The following is a 25219-nucleotide window of genomic DNA, read 5'->3' as shown; positions in this document are numbered from 1 at the left end:
ATGGAGGCATGGCCTTCATCCCTGGCTCTCCAGAGATCAATTCCTTGTGCATTGAATCACACTTGGCTAAATAAAGTTCAGCTCAACTCAGTTTAGTTTAGTTTGGTTCAGTTCAATTCAATGTCTCTCATTGTGTGTTTCTAATCCTAACTCTTACTCATTCTTGTTGTTCTTTGATCCTGAACATTCTTAATCTCTAATTTCCAGATGTGGAAACTGTGCTTACATTCAGAACTAACTGATGTGGCATGGAACAGTCGCCTATCTGCATGGGGTATTTGCTTTTATTGATACATTTTAAAATGATTTTTAGCAGCCATGTCCCTCCTCTGGTTCATTTTTGGATTAGTTAGTACCCTTAGTTACTTCTTTTGTTATCTTTGTAAGCCGCCCTCCTTCTGTGATAGTCATGACAATCAGCGGGAAAACCAGGAAGAGAAATTAGGGAAAATGGACATCAGAAAAACTTGGAGCCCTATGAGCTTGGAGAACAGGCCGGGGGGGGGAGCCATTCTCCCTCATTCCCTACCCCCTTGCCCTCTTTTTGTACTACCCATGGGTGGCAAGAGAAGGAGGTAAGAGAAGGGGGAAGACAGATCTTTTTTCTAATTAAGCACCAAAAAGACATCCTATCATAGAAGGTCAACTTTACTTCAGGGAACTAAGAGCCAAATCTATGGTAGTGGTCAGTTGTACTGCAGGGCAAAACAACAACCTTTTAGTGAATCTGGGATGAAGCTGCAGGAAGACACACAATCATTGATCTTTCCAAAGAAAAATCAACATCTGCATGTTCAATATTCCCCAGAACAACTGGCAGTCCTTGGAAGCTTTCATCAATGGCAAAGAAAAATGTGGAAAGAAAGATGGAATAAGACTTTTTCTGGATGGATCCTTTGATTGCTTCCTGGGACCGAAGAATTGAAAAAGGACCTGGGAATCTCCTGTTACGAGTATTGACACCAAACATGTTGTTCACCGCCTTCCTCTTTCCTCCTTCCATTTTTGGTGGTTAGAAAGCAGTATTGCAAACAAACTCTGCTCACAGACTGGAGTTTGATCCTAACTGGCTCAAAGTTGACTCAGCCTTTCAGCCTTCCAAGGTTGGTAAAATGAGGACCCAGATTGCTGGGGGCAATAGGCTGACATTGTAAACTACTCAGAGAGTGCTGTAAAGTACTATGGAGTGGTATATAAATCTAGGTGCTATTATTATTGCTATTTGTTGTGGATAGGACCTCTATTTTTCTTCATTGATAGAACAGAATAGGGACTGGAGATGTACTCAACACAGATTTTAGCCCACATAGTTTTCAAGGGTAGAAGCATTTTAGGGGTGCCATACAGAAAAACATTATGACGGGAATCCTGCTTTTGTAGCTTTTAACAGCTGCATAATTGTATTATGAAAATATTATTTAAGGTACTGTACAGAAATTGCTACACTCATTCATTTTAACTCTAGATTTACATCTTTGTTAATTAATATAAGCGAACATAATTATTTCCATGATTTCATCTGAATGAAAACTCTTCTTTTGTGATCAAAGACATCTTCTTTACATTAACGGTTTCCCAATGAGGGGGAAAAAGAAGTTCATGAATAGAAGGGAAGAAAAAAAATCTGTGAAATGTCTTTAATGGTGGTTAAGACTGACAATTAGAAGACTTAATTTTCATTGTATGGCACCTGCCTTAGAATATTGCCATTATTTCAAGGAAATATTTTGCATTATTGATAGCTGAACTATCCGCAGATTCATTCAGTGCCAGGGAGACATCTGTGATGTTATATGACCTGATCACAAAGTCTTTTACAGTTTGTTTTTTCTATTACCCCTTTCAAAGATTTATAAACCAACTGTCTACATAAAGCTTCTCAAGATGGCTTATAACAAAATTCAAACTATAAGGCTACAATAAACTAAGACAGCAACAAAAGGAGATGAAATCTGCAACTGAAACTAGTTAGTGATATATAGTCCAGTATAAACCTTGTTCATTTTACTATCCATATGAGCAAAGCCAAATTCTAAGACATGAAAAAAATAAGTTGAAGGGAAAAAAAGTCTGATCTTTATTCAAAATTTTTCTAATGTGGGATGCAAGTAGAGAGATGAAATTTCTTTTAATTTACACGGCCTTTTACATAAATGTCCTAAAATAATCTGTATGATTTCTGCATAAAAACTAGGGTGGGCATGACCTGTGTGTGATGCATCTGGCCCAAGGGCTACCAGTTGATACCCCTGTTCTAGAACATTTTTGCAGTTTCCCAATCTGATCCATAGTCCTGGGATTTTCTCATGGCTTCCCATCCAAGTACTAATAGCATTTTGGGAAACTTGCCAATATCAGTTCGGATAGTTTCCCTGTTATGATTGTATCTACATATTAAGCGTGGTGTATATTTTGATCGTGAATGATTTTGATATATGCAGGTCTATATTTTACATTCCTCAGTTTGGAAGAAGAATGCATGAAAATACAATCTGATTTTCTCCCCTAGAAGTTCTTATCGAAAAGCAAGGCAATTTTATATTATTCAGTCTTCTGAGCAATCATCTTAAATATGCTTTACATTTTGCATGACCTAGGTGTACAGCTGCAGTATTTCAAAAGGAGTAAATAGCAGATGCAATTTTCAATGTATAAACAATACAGTACTGATATAAACAAGATTTCAATTGTAGATGTACAAAGCATGTCAATTTTACCCTTTTTTAAGCATGAATCTGTTCTAGTTTCTTCCTCATTCTATAGATTAAAACACTGCATGGATGTATAAACTGTATTCAATTTCCCATATTGTATGCATTTAGCATTCAACATTATCAATATCAATATTTGAATAACCTTTTGATCAGGAAATTCAGAGGACTATGTCATTTGGAAACAAAATTGATCTACGATCTGTTATCTCCATATTAATCAGGGAATGCTTATAAAACCACTTCAAATATCAGACCAAACTATATTTTTTGCATCTGGCCTTTAATAATTTCAAATATTATAAGTTGACACTCAGCTTTTCATGTTAAGTCTTTGGCATCCTTTGGTTTAACAGATTAACAGAGTTGGGAAGGACCTTGTAGGTCATCTAGTCCAACAGAGCTGGGAGGACCTTGTAGGTCAACTAGCTCAAACAGTAGACACTACACCATTTCTGACAAATGGCAGTGCAATCTCTTGTTCAAAGTTTCAAGTGACGAAACTCCCACAACTTCTGAAGGCAAGCTGTTCCATTGGTTGATTGTTCTCACTGTCAGAAAGTTCCTCCTTGTTTCTAGGTTGAATCTCTCCTTGGTCAGTTTCCATCCATTATTTCTTGTCTGGCCTTCAGGTGCTTTGGAAAATAGCTTGACCCCTTCCTCTCTGTGGCAGCCCCTCAAATATTGGAACACTGTTATCATGTCTCCCCTGGTCCTTCTCTTCACTAGACTAGCCATGCCCAGTTCCTGTAACCGTTCTTCATATGCTTAAGTCTCCACTCCGAGGGATCTTGATTGTATCCCTCGGTTAATGCAATTTAGGATTGCATTGGCTTTTTTGGCTGCTGCTGCACACTCTGGCTCATAGTTAGCTGGTTGTCCACTAAGATTCCAAGATCCCTCTCACAGTCACTGCTATTAAGCCCGGTCCCCCCCAGTTTATATGTGTGTATATTATCCTAAGTGTAGGACTTTACTTTTCTCTATATTGATTTTCATTTTGTTAGATAGGGCCCAGTGTTCACATCTGTCAAGATCCTTCTGGATCTTGAGCCTATCTTCTTGGGTGTTAGCTATTCCTACCAGTTTAGTATAATCTGCAAATTTGGTAAGTTCCCCTTCTATTCCCTCATCTATGTCGTTTATGAAGATACTGAGGAGTACTGGGCCTAAGACGGAACCTTGTGGTACCCCACTGCTGACTTCTCCCCATGTAGACTTAGACCCATTAAGGACTACTCATTGAGTATGGTTTGTCAGCCAGTTGTGAATCCATCTGGTGGTGAAGCTATCTATCTCACTTTTTTCTCGCTTACAAAGTGTTGCCAAAAAGAGTCCATGTAGCACAGCCTTGGGGGGGTGGGGACCTGTACCTACCTTGGAAGTGGTTCAGAATAAAACATTGCTGAAAATTATAGCCAGCTTCTTTTTGACATTTTCTTCTTCAGTTGAGGTGAAATCCACTCTCTCTAAATAAGTGCGGGCAAATGCATTTCTCCATTGTCTTAGAAATAATGTTACTTTCCTAAACTGTACAAGTAGGTCAAGCTATTTTCGGTTGCTTCTCTGTAGAGAATTAATACTTTTTTTGGTTCCGACTGTTATTTGAAGACGGTTCATCTTCAAATAAAATGTTTGCATAGCACAATATTATAATGCAACATGCTGTCATTCAGGTCATACGGAATCATGCTCCAAAATGTATTATCTGTGTCAATATGAGTCAGATACACCGAACTTTCTCCCATCCTATCTGTGGAAATGATATATTGGTAGATAAGTTGTTTTACTCACTACATATAGGTGTCAGGGTTGAGGCTCCGAGGTTTGAGTTTCCTCAAAGTTGTATTTTATTAGAGATGTCATATTGGCACATCTGGGAAAACCTGAATCTGGAAGCTGCCAGGTGTTTCCTACCCAAAGGAAAGTTCAAGTCCCTGCCCAGCACCCACATGATCCAATCAGGCACCATCCAAACCAGGAGTTACTTCCCAGTCACCTCATCACAGCTGCCAGTTGACCTTGGCTTTCTGAGAAAGAATGTTATTATAGCTACTTATCATCGACACTCTGTATAACCCCCCCCCTTTGCCATTTTCTCAGAGTAGAAAATGTGGCAGGCCTGAAGTCCAAAGGGTTAAAGATGGCTTCCAGGTCTGACAATAGGCCTTGACTTACAACCTGTCATTTAGTGACTGCAGGAAGCTACAATGGCATTGGCTTGTGATGATTTTTCACAGTTACAACTGTTGCAACATCCCCACGGTCATGTCAGCAAAAGTCAGACATTTGGCAGCTGGCTCATATTTATAATGGTTGCAGTGGCATGTGATCACCTTTTGTGACTTTTTGACAAGCAAGGTCAGTGATGAACCTTGATTCACTTGACAAGCTGCAGTGGCACAGTGGTTAAAGCGCAGTACTGCAGTCTACTTCTGCTGATCGCTGGCTGCCAGCAGTTTGGCAGGTCAAATCCCACCAGGCTCAAGGTTGACTCAGCCTTCTATCCTTCCTTGGTGGGTAAAATGAAGACCCAGATTGTTGGGGGAAATAGGCTGACTTTGTAAACTGCTTAGAGAGGGCTGTAAAGCACTGTAAAGTGGCATATAAGTCTAATTGCTATTGCTACAATCATGTTTCTAACTTGATTCACTTAACTGACAAGAAAAGTCGTAGAATGGAGCAAACTCAATTGTATCCCTTAGCAACAAAAATATTGGGCTCAACTCTGGTTGTAAGTTGAGGGCTATCTTTATAGAAGAGGTAAAAGGTAAAGTTTTCTCTGTCAGTCATGACCAACTCTAGGGCACTGTGGTCATCTCAGTTTCTTGGCCAAGGGAGCCAACACTGTCTGAATACAATTTCCATGGTCATATGGCCAGCATGGTTATATGCTGAAGGTACATAGAATGCTGATAGCTTCCTATCAAAGTGGTACCTATTTATCTACCTGCATTTGCATGCTTTGTAACTGCTAGGTGGGGCAATAGCTGGGGCAAGTAACAGGAGTTCAGAGCTTGGATCTCAAACCTGGGCTGTCAGTTCTCCAGCTGACAAGTTCAGTATCATTAACCACTGAGCCATCATGTCCTTTCTATATAGAAGAAAAGAAAAGAAAAAACAAAACAACACATACAAAACAAAAGCAAGGGAAAAAACAACAACTTTCCTCCATTTCATCAAGCATGTTGTTCGGTTACAAGTTTTTGTGCATCAATTCTTAAGATTAAAAATAACGTCACGGGTTTTCCATTAAACATAACTAAATATTTCACTGTCGTTGAGCATTATGTGTTCAAGTTACCATTAATATTCTTTCATTTGTAACAATCCTTATTTCCTTGAATTCATAATTATCTATCAAGTAACAATAAGTCTTTAAGGTATTATAATATCGCCTATCTCTAAGGAGAAAAAGCGGATATTAGAACAAAAAATTCCCATTAATTTATGATATACATTCATATTTTCAATTGACCATAATGTCACCAATCATCCAGAGTTCCAAGAATAGTTTTCCATTATTAATTATTAATCCATATAGTGATTAAGTATTTCAATTCATATATGTATCAAATGTTCATTACATCATCATTGATCCATTTAATATACAAAGAAACCTTTTGAGCTACAAATCACCTTTTCATTGCTTTGGAAAGATAATAAACTTTAAAGTCCAGTCAGAGCTGAAGAAGTGAAACATCTTCAAAGAAAAATCACGGAAAGTCCAGTTGCCTCTTGAAAAGGCAACTTTTGGGCAACCATGATCTGGATGACTGAGAATCTCCGGACATTTAGCTATGTACTTTGGGATGAACATCCTTTGAATGGTGCAGGAGTATGAACGGATTTCCAGAAAAATTGTAGACTACAGATACCATTTGCACAGTTTAAGATGAAGACAATCCAGACTCATCTCCAACAACCTCTGCCTGTGTTCAACAGTGAAGGGACACAGGACACAAAACATCCTGCAGCCAAGAACACTCTACATCCATTTGCACTGCTCAGGTAAGCCTGGGGGCACCGATAAACTTCTGAGTGGCCTCAACAACTCTCTGAAAGAATGCAAATGACCAGCTGTCTGCAAGGAGTATAAATCCTTCCACCATCCAGTTCTTGGATGAAAAGTGAAATGTCTTCAAAAGAAAAACTAGGAAGTCCAGTTGCCTCTGGAAAAAGCACCTTTGGGACGATCATGATCTGGATGACTGACGTTCTCCATAGACAAATACACTCTAAAAGAAAAAGTTGGCTCTAGAATGCTAGTTTCTGTCACTTTGCCATTGCTTTTGTTAACCCTCATAAAGCTCATCTGCTTATTATGCCATGAAAGTGCCTGCTAATTGTTTTCAGAGGACATTTCCACAGGACACAATGAGCATGTATTAGATCTTAATCAGCTATTGTATTGTTGTTGTTGTTAGTTGTGAAGTCATGTCCGATCCATCGCGACCCCATGGACAATGTTCCTCCAGAGATTCTATCCTCTGGAATCAATTTAAACTCACGCCAACTGCTTTGGTGACTCCATCCAGCCACCTCATTCTCTATCATCCCCTTCTTCTTTTGCCATCAATCTTTCCCAGCATTAGGCTCTTCTCCAGTGAGTCCTTCCTTCTCATCAGGTGGTCAAAGTATTTGAGTTTCATCTTCAGGATCTGTCCTTCTAAAGAGCAGTCAGGGTTGATCTCCTCTAGGACTGATATGTTTGATTGCCTTTCAGTCCAAGGGACTCACAGGAGTCTTCTCCAGCACCATAGTTCAAAGGCGTCAGCTGTTATATATCTGGATGCAATCTTACATGCCTCTGACAATATGATGACATAAAGGTAGTTGACGACCTACATCATTATTAGCAACCATTTGAAATTACAATGTATTGAAAAAATTGACTTATGACCAGCCCTCGCACATATGACCATCGCAGCACCCCTACAGTCACGGGATCAAAATTTTGTTCTTGGCAACTGCCATGTATTTTTAATATTTGCAGCATCCGAAAGTACTGGGGTCACTTTTCACAATCTTGCCTACCAGCTTTCAACAAGCAGTGTCAATGAGGAAGGTAGATTTGCTTAACAACTCCAGGATTTACTTAAAAGCTTCAGTGATTCACTTAACAGAGGTTGGGGGGGGGGGAAGTGTTGTAAAATTGGGTGCATTTAATAACTGTCCTGGCTTGTCCCAATCGTGCATCAAAGACCGCCAATACTCTATGCATTACAGAATGCTCCTAAGTAAACTCTCCTTTTTTTTACTGATGCAAACAGGTTCAGTAGCGTTTCAATTATTTTTAAAACAGCTCGAATGCATCTTCTTGAGGAACATATTCTAACCGTGGGTGTCTCAAATATGGTTCTGCATCGATGGGCAGACATAATTGCGGTAGAAAATGAAATGAGGATTAACATTTTAAATTATTGGTCGAAATAATATTCTTTTCGCTGGTTTGGTTTCTTGAGTTTTAGTAGATAATTTGATTCCTAAATAGAGAGGTTCTGTTGTGCAATGCCTGAAGCAATACAAATATTCACAAGAAACATTATTAGCTTTGGGCTATGACTAGGTCCAAGGGAAAGCGAAGGCAGGGAACCTCAGGTATATTGAAGGGCAAGAGTGACAGACTTGTCTGCCAAGATGGATTTATCTTGGTAGCCTGTTCATTCCATTGCAGCTACATGTTTAAGTGAAATTTCACAAGTCAGGAGAACGTATGCCAGTGTACTTTAACAGAATATAGATTTAAGGATATCCCATAAAAAAGATCAACTTTGTCCAGGGCTCATCCTTTCTTACACAGTACTTTTTATAAAAGTAGCTGATATCTTCAATGGTGGGATCCTGCCAGTTTAACAACTGGTTGGACAATCACGCACTTTGCACACACTTTGCGCGCACTTTGCACACACTTTTAATTGAATTGAATTTATTATATTTCTATGCCGCCCTATTCCCAGAAGGGACTCAGGGCGGCTCACAACCCAAGTCGGGGGGGAGGGGGAGGGAGGGATACAAATAGAAAAAAAAGACATGGAAAAAACAATACCACAATTTAAAAACACTCAACAGCCACACCATTCGAGCGGGGACAGGAACTCATCAGCCCCAGGCCTGTCAGAACAGCCAGGTTTTAAGGGCTTTGCGGAAAGCCTGGAGGGTGGTGAGGGTCCGAATCTCCATGGGGAGCTCGTTCCAGAGGGCCGGAGCAGCCACAGAGAAGGCCCTCCTCCGGGTGGTCGCCAGTCGGCATTGGCCAGTGGATGGAATTCGGAGGAGGCCTAATCTGTGGGATCTAATTGGTCTGTTGGAGGTAATTGGCAGCAGGCGGTCTCTCAAGTACCCAGGTCCAATACCATGAAGGGCTTTATAAGTGATGACTAGTGCCTTGAAGTGTATCCAAAGACCTATAGGCAGCCAGTGCAGCTTGCGGAGGATAGGTGTAACGTGGGTGTACCGGGGTGCACCCACAATCGCTCGCGCGCCTGCATTCTGGACAAGCTGAAGTCTCCGAATGCTCTTCAAGGGCTGTCCCATGTAGAGCACATTGCAGTAGTCCACTTTGCACTCACTTTGTGTGCACTTTGCGCGCACAAACAGCTGATGCGCACTGCACATGCATGCAGAGTTTTAAGATAACTTGCCTTCCATGTGACTGCTGGGGAGTAACACAGCTGAGGCGCAGCAATCCACTCTGCCTTGTGAATCAGCTGAGAAGATATAGGTTAGTAAAGCTTAGGGGTGAACAAACAGGCCCACCTGATCATCAGACGGAACCGGTTCGCTCCCAGCTGATCGTCGGAGCTACTGGTTCACCCGAACCACTCCGAACCGACTTAATCCCACCCCTGGATATCTTTTTATAGATCACAATATATATCTCCATCCATAATTACATTTCCAGGCATACAAGTTCTTTCTATATCTAATATTTATTGCCAGGTAACGTTGAAGTAATTTCCTTAAATGTCTTTAAATGTTGTTATTCACAATGTTATTGAATCTGAACTTAGTATTGATATTGTTTTACCGTGGCCTTTAGGTTTTAGCAATTTTATCCACTGGGTGTTTGTGTACCTTTAACCATAGTAATAATGAATCTGAATGGGTCATGAAAACAACCTTCATTTCAATCCCAGATACAGGATAATGGAATCAGATGACACTTGACTTTAATTTTTCTTATTACAAAGCCTTTCGCCCCCTCCCCCCTTTTTTTCTGATGCCTGTGTTGCTCTCCAAGAATTCTGTGAAGTCTCACTAATGTATGTTGAAAATGACGTAGTTAGAGCTCAGCTCTATCTACTCCAATTGGTCATTTTTAAATTCTTTGGGCACATCCCTCCCCTCTAGATGTTGGAAACCTCCTTTGAAGATCATTTTGGTCTGAGATCAGAGGTGGGTTCCTACCAGTTCCCACCTTTTCAGTAGAACCGGTTCGTCAAATCTACTGAACCGGTTAGAAGAGGTTCCACCGGTGGACCCGGAAAGCAGGCCACACCTACAGAAAGAGGTTCCAAAATTTTTTGAAACCCACCACTGGTCCTTGGATATGATTATTCTACACTCTCATGCTCATATTTATAAAACTCAGTGCCTCTGTGAAAGGTAAGGATGACTACTGCGTTTGTGGTGCAATCAAAACATTACATGCGTTGAAGTTGTTTTAACGCAAACCAAAGATGCCTTTTAAAAAACAAGTTTACCTCATATTCTTATGCATGCCAGTGCTGTGTGTGAGGTGATTTAAGGTGGTTCTGACAAGTGTCGTCGGCATCTTCATATCTGGTCACATGGGCGGCAAGCCACTCCCATCCGGTCACATGGGTAGCAAGCCACACCCACAAAGGAGGCCACACCCACAGAGTAGGTTCGAACAATTTTTGAAACCCACCACTGTTTGAGATGCAGGAAAGATTGGCTGTCTGACTTTCACAGAAGCATCTGCTTCTATGATACCTGACAAGGGTTTTGCAAAGTGGCATTCAAGCATTGTTTTGAAATGCTTACATATAGAGGCCAGGTGTACTTCTTAGGTAAAAGTTCCCCTCGCACATATGTGCTACTCATTCCCGACTCAAGAGGGCAGTGCTCATCTCTGTTTCAAAGCCAAAGAGTCAGCGCTGTCCGAATATGTCTCCATGGTCATATGACCGACATGACTAAACGCTGTTACCTTCCCACCAAAGATGGTCCCTATTTTTCTAGTTGCATTTTTACATGCTTTCCATCTGCTAGGATGGAAGTAATGGGAGCTCACTCCATTATGCAGCACTAGGGATTCAAACAACCAAACTGCCCACCTTTCTGATCGACAAGCTCAGGGTCTTAGGCACTGAGCCACCACATCCCTTGGTGTACTTCTTAAAACACATTAAACTTTTAAAAAATGTTTAGTTTTTTTTAAGAATTGTAGACCAATGTTGTTTTTTATTTGTTTAAAAAAAAACCAGTGTTGCAATGCTATTAAAAAGAAAATTGACTTAAATCCAGAAAGACAGCCAGGTTTTCCTAGCTGTGTTTGAAATAAGTGCATTGCCAATTTTCTCCTATTTTTACCAGCTGTTTTTTGATGCTGGGGTGTGGGATGGGAGCTTTTAATGATTTCCATTGTTATCAACATTTTATATGCTCAATGGGATAACTCTGGGTGCTTTTAGCAGTAGCCACTCTCAGCTTTCAATGTTGTTCCCCCCCCCCCAGGACTTTGCCACTTTGAGATGTTTAGTGAAATTGATCAAAGATGCGGCCAGATTCTTCTCCCAGGCTGAGTGATAAGTCAAAGAAAAAAGGGACATAGATGGAGCAAAAGAGAAAGTACTCCTTTCTTCCACACCATGTCCCCCAGAGATGGTATTCAGCGGATTCTGACCAGTTCTGGAGAACCGGTAGTGGAAATTTTGAGTAATTCAGAGAACCGGTAAATACCACCTCTGACTGGCCACGCCCACATATATCCTCTGCCTTCCCGAGTCCCAGTTGATCGGGAGGAAATGGGAATTTTACAGTATTCTTCCCCTGCCACGCCCACCAAACCATGCCCACAGAACCAGTAGTAAAAAAAATTGAATCCCACTACTGATGTCCCCCCTGAAACCCTCCATTTCATCTTACAACTATGGCTATGGCTAAGGTTATAGAGCTTAAATAAAGGTCTACTGAATTTCTGAAACCTACACTCCAAAGAGCCATATTAATGGGGCAGCGGAAGACCCAAAATTATCTAGGAGGGAGCTGTTTTGATCTGTTGTGACAGCTCTTTCCCACCTCACACTATATCCTAGTTTCACATTTGGCCAATTAGTCATGTGCCTCATCTATCTTTTTTGTAAAAAAAATTATGGTTTACTTATAGATACTTTAAGAGATCTGACATCTCAGTTTTTCTCCCCCATTTTATTGTTATTTCTCCATAACTCACTTTTGGATCACGAAGAAAGCAAGAATTTAAAATGCCACGTGCATTCCTGTGATGGCACCCTGATTGATAAGAGAGATAATATGCTTAATTTCTAAGGTTTAAAAATATTATACTATAGCTGTCATTCCAGAATCTTTTCATGGTAACCAAGGCAACATGACTCTAAAATTCGATGGATGGACAAAGTGTGGACTTATAAGGCATAACATAATTATGTGCATCTCTTAAAGATTTCTTCTGGTCCTGGATTTCAGATTACTTCTAAGAATGTTTCAAGAACATCCAGCCAATGTATAGAATCAATATATAGAATCAAGATCATATAGAATCAAGATCATGTGAGCCATTTTATAATGCCTTGGTAAGGCCACACTTGGAAGTTTTGGTTGCCACAATGTAAAAAAAGATGTTGAGAGTCTAGAAAAAGTGCAGAGAAGAGCAACAAAGTTGATTAGGAAATTGGAGGCTAAAACATATGAAGAACGATTGCAGGAACTGAGTATGTCTAGTTTAATGAAAAAAAGGATTAGGGATAACATGATAGCAGTGTTCCAATGTCTCAGAGGTTGCCACAAAGAAGAGGGAGTCAAAGTATTCTCCAAAGCACCTTTAGAGGTGCTTGGGTGGAAACTAATCAATGAGAGAAGCAATTTAGAACTAAGGAGAAATTTCCTGACTGTTAGAACAATTAATCAATGGAGCAACTTTCCTCCAGAAGTTGTGAATGCTCCAACACAGGACATTGTTAAGAAAATGTTGGATGTCCATTTGTCTGAAGTGGTGTAGGGTTTCCTGCCTAAGTAGGAGGTTGGACTAGAAGATCTTCAACATCCCTTCCAACTCTGTTATTCTATTCTATATTTGTTTCTGTTCCTGCTATTAGCTTCGTCCTCACCTCTAATTTCCACATATTTGGAAGATGGTTTAAATCTCTCTGTGTGTGACCATTGTCTGCTATGTAGCAATCAATAATTTCGTTGGAAGTTCTTGGAAATAAAGCATTCAAATTTAAGACTTCTACCTATCAGCAAGCTAGCAAAATGTTGTTTAATCCATAATTTTAATAACAAACAGAGACATTAAATGATCTCAAAGCAGCTGACCCTGCTACAGTTGGCATTATCACAACATTTTCAAATTCTTCTTGTTGCACATCCCATTATCTTATGAGTATTGACCTTTTTCAAGTGCCTTGAACTCCACTTGCTCTTATCCCCAAGTGTTTCATTGTTGGAGATCTGAAGAAGGCTTGCAAAAGCATTTGTCTAGATTTATACCAAAACTTTCCCAGGAGGCTCGTTGTGTTCTGCTGAAGAATAACCTACACTACCTTCTTGATCAACCTGAAAGGGTTGGAAAGGAAGTGGTGCCCTTGACTTTGTACCTCCTGTTTAAATTAAAATTCATTCTATTCTAGAGATCTAATTTCTGAACAAAGCTATAGAGGTAGATCTTCTCTCTTTCTTTTATGTGTGACCTTATCTTCAAACTAACTTAGCTAAGTTATCATCCCATGTACTCCACTCCTCTACTCGCAAAGCCTTACGCCATCAGGCTCGAAACTTTGGGCTTGGACAACCTAGAACTACACGGCCTATGGTCTGACATAAGTGTAGTACACAAAATGTTTGAATGTTTATTTCATTTGTATGCCGCCCTTTTCCCCCGAAGGGGGACTCAGGGCGGCTCACAACTCAAACCAGGGAAGGGGGATACAGACAATTTAACAACAACACAAACAATACATAATTTAAAACGCAACAATCATACCATTCGAGCTAGGGGCAACGGTTCTTTAGCCCCAGGCCTGTTGGAACAGCCAGGTTTTAAGGGCTTTGCGGAAGGCCTGGAGGGTGGTGAGGGTGCGAATCCCCATGGGGAGTTCGTTCCAGAGGGTCGGAGCAGCCACAGAGAAGGCTCTCCTCCGGGTAGTCGCCAGTCGACACTGGCCGGCGGATGGAATTCAGAGGAGGCCTAGTCTATGGGATCTAATCGGTCTGGTGGAGGTAATTGGCAGCAGGCGGTCTCTCAAGTACCCAGGTCCAATACCATGAAGGGCTTTATAAGTGACGACTAGCGCCTTGAAGCGTATCCGGAGACCAATAGGCAGCCAGTGCAGCTCGCGGAGGATAGGTGTTACATGGGTGAACCGAGGTGCACCCACAATCGCTCGCGCGGCTGCATTCTGGACAAGCTGAAGTCGCCGAATGCTCTTCAAGGGCTGCCCCATGTAGAGCACGTTGCAGTAGTCCAGTCTAGAGGTCACAAGGGCACGAGTGACTGTTGTGAGGGCCTCCCGGTTCATGTAGGGACGCAACTGGTGCACCAGGCGAACCTGTGCAAATGCCCCCCTGGTCACAGCTGACAAGTGGTGTTCAAAAGTCAGCTGTGGGTCCAGGAGGACTCCCAAATTGTGGACCCTGTCTGAGGGGCGTACTGTTTGACCCCCCAGCCTGAGAGATGGAACACTTGGCCAATTAGTAGGAGGGAAACACACAAAATTGTTTGCTACAATGTCCTACCTGTCGACTACTTCACCTTCAACCACCATAATACACAGACAAACAATAAATACAAATTCAAGGTAAACTGCTCCAAACTCGATTGCAGAAAATACCACTTCAGCAATGCCTGGAATGTTCTACCTAACTCTGTTGTTACATCATCAAACCCCCATAACTTTAACCTTAAACTGTCTAGCATGGACCTCACCCCTTTCCTAAGAAATCTGTAGGGGGCAAGCATAAGCTCACCAGCGTGCCTATTGTCCCTGTCCTACTATCCCCATTTATTTGCCCCCATTTCCTGTATTCTTATCCATGTTTATTCTTATTCCTGTTATCTTGTACATGAGTGATCAAATAAATAAACCAACCAACAAACAAATACATAAATAAATTCCCGAAGGCTGTTACATGATAAGAATCAAAAATAGGCTTATGATTTTAGGAGCAACCTAGCAAGTTAATTTTTTTAAGGTTTCTTCTTGTTGTTGGGGGCTTCTTACAATTCATGCATAGAGAAGTTTGTCAATTAATATTTTTGTTTCCTGATCAATAATTCCTCAATCATGAATAAAATAAAGGGAAGGTTTTACTATTTGGAGAAGAACTGCTGTTATATACCAGCATATATTAAAATGATCAATCCCAATTTTATTTTTTAGAAAGATCTCTCTTTACTGGATTACTATTATGTTTTAGGTTATCTACTACAGAAGAACAGCTTTTGAACTATTCTTGTCTTTTGTCAGGGAGCCCTCTACTGACCCAAAATGTATTCTGTATGAGCCAATGTTTTTTTAAAGTGTCTTTTTAAAACCCATAGATGCAGCTTTGCAAATCAAAACTGCTAATAATAATCGTATTTTTTTTCAAAACAAAATAACACTAATAATAATCATATTGGTTTTTTAAAAAAAACAATTGAAATCAAAGGACTGTGAAATGTTATAAATAGATTTTTGGAAATGCATGTTCTTCAATGCTAACTAAAAGTCTCTCCACAATTTTTTCCCCTGTTATTGATTTAGTTATATATTTTCCTTGTTTGTCCTTTACAATATAACCACATCTAATTAGGGGGCAGGTGTCCCGTGAATCTTTTATTCCTGTCTTCTACTCACTTGGCTGGGTGTATATATCCATATGTTTACTGAAGAAAAGGAAAAATACATCCTGAAGATGGAATGGTGACTTAGCAGAGAATAACTACATTCAAATAAATAAGAAAGAACGATAATAGATTCTCCATTTGCAGCATGTTCAGCTCTATGCACCCATGCAGGAAAAAAAATAGAATAGAATAGAATAGAATAGAATAGAATAGAATAGAATAGAATAGAATAGAATAGAATAGAATAGAATAGAATAGAATAGAATAGAATAGAATTCTTTATTGGCCAAGTGGACACACAAGGAATTTGTCTTTGGTGCATATGCTCGCAGTGTACATAAGGAGAATAACATACATTCATCAAGAATAAAAAGATACAACAGTTATATCTGGGTTACTAATAAGCTATCAAATTGTACTAGGAAACAAATGAAAACAATACAAATTGAAAGATACAAGCAGCATGGTTATAATCATGAGTGGGGAGAGATAGATACTAGGAAGGAAGAGAAGAATAATAGTAATACAGTCTTGGTAAATTATTTGACAGTGTTGTGGGAATTCATTGTTAAGCAGAGTGATGGCATTCGTGGAAAAACTGTCCTTGTGTCCAGTTGTTCTGGTGTGCAGTGCCCTATAGTGTTGTTTTGAGGGTAGAGGGTACACACACACACACACACACACACACACACACATATATGCTGGTCTTGTTGTATTTGGGTCTTTTCCCATGCAATCTTACATCCCAGGACACCCTTTAACTAACTTTTCAACAACATTGTAAATTATACAATTCACAATTATGCAATGTGCACTCTAACACAGGTGGCACAGTGGTTAGAGTGCAGCACTGCAGGCTACTTCAGCTGACTGCTAGCTGCAGTTTGGCAGTTCAAATCTCACCAGGCTCAAGGGTGACTCAGCCTTCCATCCTTCCGAGGTTGGTAAAATGTGGGCCCAGATTGTTGGGGGCAATAGGCTCACTCTGTAAACCGCTTAGAGAGGGCTGTAAAAGCACTATGAAGCTGTATATAAGTCTAAGCTGATGTCTCTCTCACTTCCACACTTCTTACTTTTACAACATCTAATTTCAGGCTGTCTTCTAGAGAGAATTAACTTTGTTTTGCAGAACTTTTCTTCTCCTCTTCCTTCACAGAAGATGACAATTCATCCTGCGTTTTCCCTAATCTTCCATGTTATTTTGATTGTGAGCCGCCCTGATCCCCCCAGAGAAAAGGGCAGCATACAAATAAACAATAAACTAAACTAAACTAAACTATAACCCTTCTCAGAAATTCCTCCACTTACGTGATTCTATAATGTTCTTTGCTTCTGTACTCCAAGGGCGTGTCTTCCCAGTGGTTGGTTCCTACCAGTTCGACCCGGTTTGGGAGAACTGGTAGTGGTTTGGTGGCCTGGGTGACTGGAACTGGCAGCAACCCAGGCCTGCCACACACCCTAGGCGGCACCATCTTTTTCTTTCAGTTCTGCGCATGCGCAGAACAATTTAAATTACATTGCGCACACGAGTGAACCGGCAGTAGTGCTTGCCGGAACCCATTCCTGGTATTGCCCTACATTTATTCTCTGTGTTTTTGTCTAAAGACTTCTTTCAGTTATTTTTAAATTCTCTTCTTTCCAGATAACTTTTAAATCTCATATTGTTTCAGATGCATCTGTTCAGATTATTTTTTTTTAAAATAGTCCTTTTTAAAAATCAGATAAAGCAGACTTATTCGCAAAAGTGAATCTTCCAAAGATAGTTCTTTATCAGTTTATGTGAAACAAAGGAACTTGAAATGTCTCATGAGATTTAGTTTATTTTTCCCTACATTACATTGCATTAAATATATTTAATGTAACCTCAAAGTACCTTACAGATAAAAGAAGAATAATTCTACGCTTCACTCCCTGTCTTTCCTCTCTTTTTAAAAATTTATTCTTTTATGGATTTTAAAATAATGACAGAGAAATGGGGGGAAAGCTCACAAAGATAAAAAATACATGCATTGTGGAAAAAAAAGAAAAAAACGTTCTAATTTTTTAAAGCGACAAAATACACTAAAGGAAAAGAAAAAAGGTATATCATTCTGGCTGCAAATAGTTACAATTCTATACTTCTTATGGACAAAACATTATATTATGCATTTTATTTTCCTTTTAATCTTTTTCCCTCCCGTTATATATAAATAATAGTAAAAGGTAAAAAAATAACCCTCTGGAAGCATTAACTAAACATTATGTCAATTGGTAGAACACACTAATGTTCCAAAATCAACTCTAAGTAAAATATTAAAGATAAACATATCCAACCAAAAAAATGTTTTAGCTTATGCCTAAACGTCTGTGAAGATTGTCAGTCATCCAGGTCATGCTTGTCTCAAAGCTGCTTTTTCAAAAGATAACTGGGCTTTCTTTGTTTTTCTGCGAAGATTTTCACTTTTAATCCAAGAAGCTTCTTCAGTTCTAAAGAAGCTTCTTGGTTGAGAAACAAAACATCTTCACAGAAGAACAAAGAAAGCTTCAGTTGTCTTTTGAAAAAGCATTTTTGGGATAGCTTATCTCTCCATTTCCATGAAGCCACTAGCATATGGATCAGGAAAATATGTTCCAAAGATAGAGTGACGTTATTAAAAATACTTGATTTTATATCACTGTGTACCTATTGTCAACAGAATTTGCAAGAGGACATGTTCATTTATTTTCTCTTCTCAACCTTTTCACATAAGCTGCATATTTTGAGTCCCTGCCAATGAACAGTCAATGCATTCTACTTCTCAAAAACCAAAATGACACCATCTTTTACCTTCCATTCCTCCAATCTTTTGGAGACATGCTAATCTCTCAATATCAAATGTGTCAAACCCAGATTTTCGACATATGGCCCTGCTAATAAGTAACAATCTCCATTGGTAACTTTAAAGAGTAGAGTTCTAGACACATTTATCTTGCTATCTATGCCAGGCTGTGTTGGGGAAAAAGTCACTCAATAAATGTCAACAACTGGAAAGAATTCAAATACTTGTTGAGTTTCCAAAGTAAGTTTACAATGAATCACTGGTCTCCAGTAACTGGAACAAGACCAAGAGCCTCAGTGTGACATACAGTAGGTCTTGTAAAGGTAAAGGTTCCCCTCGCACATATGTGCTAGCTGTTCTTGACTCTAAGGGGCGGTGCTCATCTCCGTTTCAAAGCCGAAGAACCAGCATTGTCCAAAGGCATATCCATGGTCAAGTGGCTGGCATGACTAAATGTCGAAGGTGCACAGAACACTGTTATCTTCCCACCAAAGGTGGTCCCTATTTTTCTACTTGCATTTTTACATGTTTTCAAACTGCTAGGTTGGCAGAAGCTGGGACAAGCAATGGGAGCACATTCCGTTACGCAGAGCTAGGGATTCGAACTGCTGAACGGCCACTCTTTCTGATCGACAAGCTCAGTGTCTTAGCTACTGAGCCATCGTGCCCCTAGTTCTTGTACAGAATGTTAATCAAAGACAGTTGAAACATGCACACATATAGCAAGGTCTCAAAAGAATTGCAAACCATACAACTACAAGAAAAGAGGAATGGGTATCCTTTAAAATATGATGCAAACAATAGTTGTATATTTTGAAATTCTCAAATGCATTTTGATGTGCAGGGAGCGCTGAGAAGTTAATTATTATTCTCACACAATAACCTTGGATTAGCTATGGAAAGAGTAAAAGACATAAGAAGGCAACCACCTCTTTGAGTCTGATATTTCTCCCAAAGGACATTCATTTTTTTTAAAGGAATGAAGAATAATTTACATGATATTTAGTTTAGTTTAGTTTAGTTTTAGTTTCACTTTATTTGTATGCCGCCCTTTTCCCTGGGGGGACTCAGGGCGGCTCACAGTTCAAAGGTGGGGGGAAGGACAAACAATTTACAACATAAAAGCACTACATCATTTAAGAACTCAACAGTCATACAATTCAAGTAGGGGTTAGAGTCTTTAACCCCAGGCCAGCCGGGATAGCCAGATTTTAAGGGCGGTGCGGAAGGTCTGGAGGGTGGTGAGGGTCCGGATCTCCACGGGGAGTTTGTTCCAGAGGGTCGGAGCAGCCACCGAGAAGGCTCTCCTCCGGGTAGTTGCCAGTCTACACTGGCTGGCTGATGGAATTCGGAGGAGGCCTAATCTATGTGATCTTATCGGTCTAGTGGAGGTAATTGGCAGCAGGCGGTCTCTCAAGTACCCAGATCCAATACCATGAAGGGCTTTGTAGGTGACAAGTAGCACCTTGAAGCTATAAGTTAAGTAACCTACAGGTATTTAACGGCATTGACAACACTGGGAAAAAATTCCGGCACTATTGATCATCTTTTTTGGACTCTCATACAAACATATACTGTTTAAATGGTCCAGAAATTCTCTGCACTGCTTGTTTGGGTGTCTGCATTTATGCAGGGATATTATGTTCCTCTCCCATTGAAATCAATGGTCCTTTTGTACCCTTAGCCGTCCCCTTCATTTGTAAAGTGAAGCTGTGCAGGCCATTTAACCTGGTCTTCAAAACTACCTTGCTGTATTCCAGGTGAGGCATCCATCATTAAAGCTGAAGCGTTTATGTGCCGGTCCAGATGCCTTAATGGGAACATCGCTTATTTAGGGGGAAAGTACCCAGTGGATTATGTTAGAATGCACCTGAGTGTCTGATTCTTTTTTTTTTCCTTTTCTTTTTCTTTCCAGTTGACAGGAGAAGCAATTTTGCAAATTGCTAGCAAGCCAGTTCTGCCTTTTAATGCCCTGGATATTGCATTGGAAGTTCAGAAAAACCTGCAAGGTAATTTCTACCGTGGTCTAAGGAATTTCAGCAAATGTATTGCTTTCCCCCTGCTTGAGATGGCAAGTTCCTGCTTCTCTCTGTTGTAAACAAACAATGCGTGCCTATTTTATTAATCCCAATATTTATTTATTTATTTTTAAGCTGTGTGTCAGAGCTTGTGCCTTGGTGGTAAATTAAGTATCATTTTCAGCAAACTTATTAGAAACATAAATGGTTTATATAGACACAGTTAAGCAATAATTACTGTAAACATTTCAGTGAATGATAAATACCATTTTAAGGGTTGCAGGCAGGTTTTTTTTTGTTTGTTTTTTTGTTTTCCCCTCCCCTTCTATACAGGGAAGCTGGCAAATCGGAAGAAAAAGTAAACGAGGCACTGAACTCTATGGTTCTTGAAGGCTGCGTAATTTTCCCAGTTTGAAAACTGGCCATCAATGCTTATTTATTGCAGCACGTCATATTGGCAACGGATCAGTCCAGCTCACCTCTCTTCTCACAGCCACTAGGAAGCAGGATAATTTAGTGCCAAATAATTTGCCCGGCTTGATTTATCGTCCCCCTTCTTGAAAGCTCTGTGTTAGAAATGAATGACCTTCATCTGGGTATTAAGATGAGGGGGCAATAAAATTGGGAAGACCTTTTCCTCCTTAAGGAAACCAAACAGAGGCCCAAGACTCAGGATAATACAACTGGTTTTTTGTATGTGTGTGTGTGTGTGTGTGTGTGTGTGTGTGTGTGCGCGCGCGCGCGCGCATGTGTGTTTTCAGGACTGGAGCTTTGGAAATAAATCCAAACTTCACACTGAGAGCTACCAATTCTGTGACAAAAATACAGTTGGCTACTAGATCAGGGGTGTCAAAATCCCCCCCAGCCAGATCCCGTGGGCTGGATCTGGCTTGGGGGGGCTTAGATGTGGCCCATGGGGCCACCCTGAAAACAATGAAGGACCAGCCCGCGGTACCTCTGTCAGTGAAAAAGGAACTCAGGAGGGCTGTGGGGAGCCCTCCCGAGCTCCGTTTTCACTGGCAGTGGGTTGAAGGAGGCTGTTGCAGCCAAAAATGGAGCTCGGGAGCCTGTTTTCACTGGCAGAGTCCTCAGGCCACCACAGGCACCCCCAACACAAGTGGTCAACCTGGTAATGTCCACCCTGGCCACGCCTACTTCAGAAACCTCCCCAGATCAAACACAATCCTGATGTGGCCCTCAATGAAATGGAGTTTGATACCCCTGTACTAGATGGAAGTCATGAGAATATTTTGCCACTGCCATCTAGTGATTGTTCAGAGGTTTGCAATGCAGATATTGTAACAATCTTGGGCTTACTGTTTCACACTTTATTACCATGGAGTTAAAGGTAACCAAGTTAGCCACTGAGTTAGCCTTGACAGCTAGTGGCTGAATTTATGCAGTTTTCTCGGCAGCATTCCAGATGACATTTCCCATTGCCTTCTTTTGTCGTGTTGTTTTGACTAGATCTGGATCTGGGTTCCATGTGGTCCTCCTGCCCTCCAACGTAGGCTGACCAAGCTAAGCTTCTGCTATCAGCAAAGGTCAGCTAGTATTAGGAAGGACCAAATCATATCAGACTAGAGGTGGGTTTCTACCAGTTAGGACCAGTTCGGCTGAGTAGGGAGTAACTTGGCTAACCACACCCCTGAATTGGTTCTAGTGGAAGTGCCTACAGCGGCACCATCTTGTTTTTTGCTTCTGCACATGCACAGAAGCAATTTTTCATTACTGCACATGTGCGCATAGCACGCCTCAAGTGTGCCCACGCCCAAAGTGTGTCCCTGAACAAATTGACAGTAAAAGAATCCAAAACCCACCCCTGTATCAGACCAGTGCAGGTACTCCTCAACCTAAGACCACAATTAAGCCGCAAGCTTCTGTTACTAAGTGAGACATTTGTCAAGTGAGTTTTGCTCCATTTTTTGACTTTTCTTAGCACAGTTGTTAAGTGAAATTCTACAATTAGTAAGTGTCCCTAAATTTACCCAGTCAAGGTTATTCTTAAAGGAGAAGTAGAAATCATAGTGGCTTGGTTTTTAGCCCAGTACCTTAGCCTACTACACAAAATTGGGTTTTAACTTCTCTTTTGCTTTATATAACAGCTCATTTCATTAACTGACCTTAAGGAAATGCTCTGTAATTTTTTGGTTTGATGTCAGCCTTGATGGCTGTTATTCAAGGAATGTGTGTCCCTGATTATAATAGGGCATTGTCCTTGCCATAAACTTTTTTATCTTCTCTCTATATAGGTTATACTGGGGAGGTTTAGAGGTTTTTAGAGGTTTAGAGGTTTTATTAACATTTGTAGGCCGCCCTTTTCCCTGAGGGGACTCAGGGCGGCTCACAGAAAACCAAGGGAGGGGGAATACAACATTAAGACGACAACATATAATAAAATCAACACCATACATTCAGTATTCGGGCGGGGTAACGGTCCTTATCCCCAGGCCTGACGGGCGAGCCAGTTCTTCAAGGCTATGCGGAAGGCTTGGACGGTGGAGAGGGTACGAATCTCCATGGGGAGCTCGTTCCAAAGGGTCGGGGCTACTGCTGAGAAGGCCCTCCTCCTTGTAGTTGCCAGCCGACACTGGCTGGCCGATGGAATGCGGAGGAGGCCCAGTCTATGAGATCTTATAGGTCGTAGGGAGGTAATCGGCAGAAGGCGGTCTCTCAAGTATCCAGATCCACTGCCATGTAGGGCTTTATGGGTGAGTAATAGCACCTTGAAGCGCATCCGGAGATCGACAGGTAGCCAGCGCAGCTCGCGGAGGATAGGTGTTATGCGGGTGAATCGGGGTGCACCCGCGATCACTCGCGCGGCCGCGTTCTGCACTAACTGAAGTCGCCGGATGCTCCTCAAGGGCAGCCCCATGTAGGGACACTATTTCAGTGGGAAGCATCATTCTTAATCTGAGTTTGGTTTTAATTCCACATGCATATCTTGTTTCTATCATAGATAATGGCTTGGGGCAACAACTCACTTTATTTTTGATTGCTTATTGCAAATTGCAGAAGGTAAAGATAATAAACAGATAGGTACAGGAAAATAGATGTTCATGAATATTGTGCATGTCAAGTATGATCTAGCATTGAGTTTTCACTTCTTTTTAAAAAAAGCATGATAATGAGGTGGCAATCTCGGTGATCTCCTGGATAGTAACATATTTCCATATTGCTTGAATATAAGTTTCAGAGTCTATAATGAACAAAAAACCTCTAGCCATGTTCTTCTGTACTACTTTACAATTTAAATTTTGTGAAATTAATCCAAAACAGGGGTCTCTCTGCATAGAAAACTGAGAGAACGGGCAATATAAGGACCTGTAAGAGATTTCATTAAACATAATTGCAGAAACAGCAGAGCAAAAAAAATCTTATTTTATTGGTCTTAGCGGGGCCCCCAAAAAACAATTCCCTTTCCTTGAAATCAAGTGACTGGACCTAATGAACCTTCAATCAAAGGTAAAGAAAATTGTGAGCTCAAGTCAACAAAGGCTGTTATACATTTAACAATGCAAATATATTTTGTAATAAGCAGAGAGAAAAACAATGTAATTCCTTTAAAAAAAGAATTGGCTGAATAAAATTCATATTTTAGCTGAAAATTAGAACTTGTACACATATACCATGAAATCTATAAGTAAAATACATATAAAGATGCTTGGTCAAAAGCAGTATAGAGTATATTCTGCACTATTGAAATGTTTTTCCTTTTTCCTGGGCTTTTTCCTGCTTTCCCTCCGAAACACCAGAAGTACATTTCATTTGCATTAAAGACAGGTTGCCTACTAGTGGAGATTCTAGAGAATACATATATTTGTAAACAAGCCAATCTAATTCTTACATTCTGGAATAAGAGATGGAGAAATCCATGAACCATTACTTCCTACTGTGAATTCTGGGACATCAACCTAGGCTGCTGGTGGCCTGTCTCTTTATGACCTGTCACTAACCAGCTCAACAATGTGTGGCTGGTATTGGATTTGTGCTGTTAGCGTGGGGGTGAAAGAGAAGGTGCTTTGTGTTCGTTTGGGAAATTCACAATGTCTGAATTGGCCTAAGGCAAATTTACTTAATGTGGTGGAGTAGGTGAAAAGTGGCACAGTAAGCTGTGATTCCCAGCCTTTGAGTACCTGTGGGCATGTTGCTAGAGACCAGGTATGCTTGTCTTAGCTCTCTAGGGTTTTGAAGTCCACTAACCCAAATCAAATCAAATCAAATGTTTATTGTCAATGCACAACAATGTGTACAATGCAATTGAATGAGCCTCCCTTGGTGCCACTCACTCAAGAACACAGAATACATCTCAATAAATCAATAAGTAAAAAGAATTCCTAAACCCAATATGTATATATCTGTATCTGTATCTGTATCTGTATCTGTATCTGTATCTGTATCTGTATCTGTATCTGTATCTGTATCTGTATCTGTATCTATATCTATATCTATATCTATATCTATATCTATATCTATATCTATATCTATATCTATATCTATATCTATATCTATATCTATATCTATATCTATATCTATATCTATATCTATATCTATATCTATATCTATATCTATCTATCTATCTATCTATCTATCTATCTATCTATCTATCTATCTATCTATACCTATACCTATACCTATACCTATACCTATACCTAT

At 40.3% G+C, this 25219-nt stretch overlaps 1 protein-coding gene across 5 annotated transcripts in view; it reads left to right on the top strand.

Moving 5' to 3' along the window:
• Positions 1-25219, top strand: part of NAALADL2 (N-acetylated alpha-linked acidic dipeptidase like 2) — an 897010-nt gene that overhangs the window by 833816 nt on the left and 37975 nt on the right. For all 5 annotated transcript variants that reach the window (XM_087725225.1, XM_087725222.1, XM_087725221.1 and 2 more), the window contains exon 12: positions 20461-20554. In XM_087725225.1, coding sequence (XP_087581351.1) covers positions 20461-20554 — 94 coding nt within the window. The remainder of the gene's footprint in view (positions 1-20460; positions 20555-25219) is intronic.

This window comes from Thamnophis sirtalis, unplaced genomic scaffold, assembly GCF_051295495.1.
Source record: "Thamnophis sirtalis isolate CommonGarterSnake01/CBP01778 unplaced genomic scaffold, rThaSir2_p1.2 scaffold_11, whole genome shotgun sequence".
Classification (NCBI taxonomy): Eukaryota; Metazoa; Chordata; class Lepidosauria; order Squamata; family Natricidae; genus Thamnophis; species Thamnophis sirtalis.
Note: the sequence above shows the minus strand (reverse complement) of the source record. Positions and strands in the feature narration are given on the sequence as shown.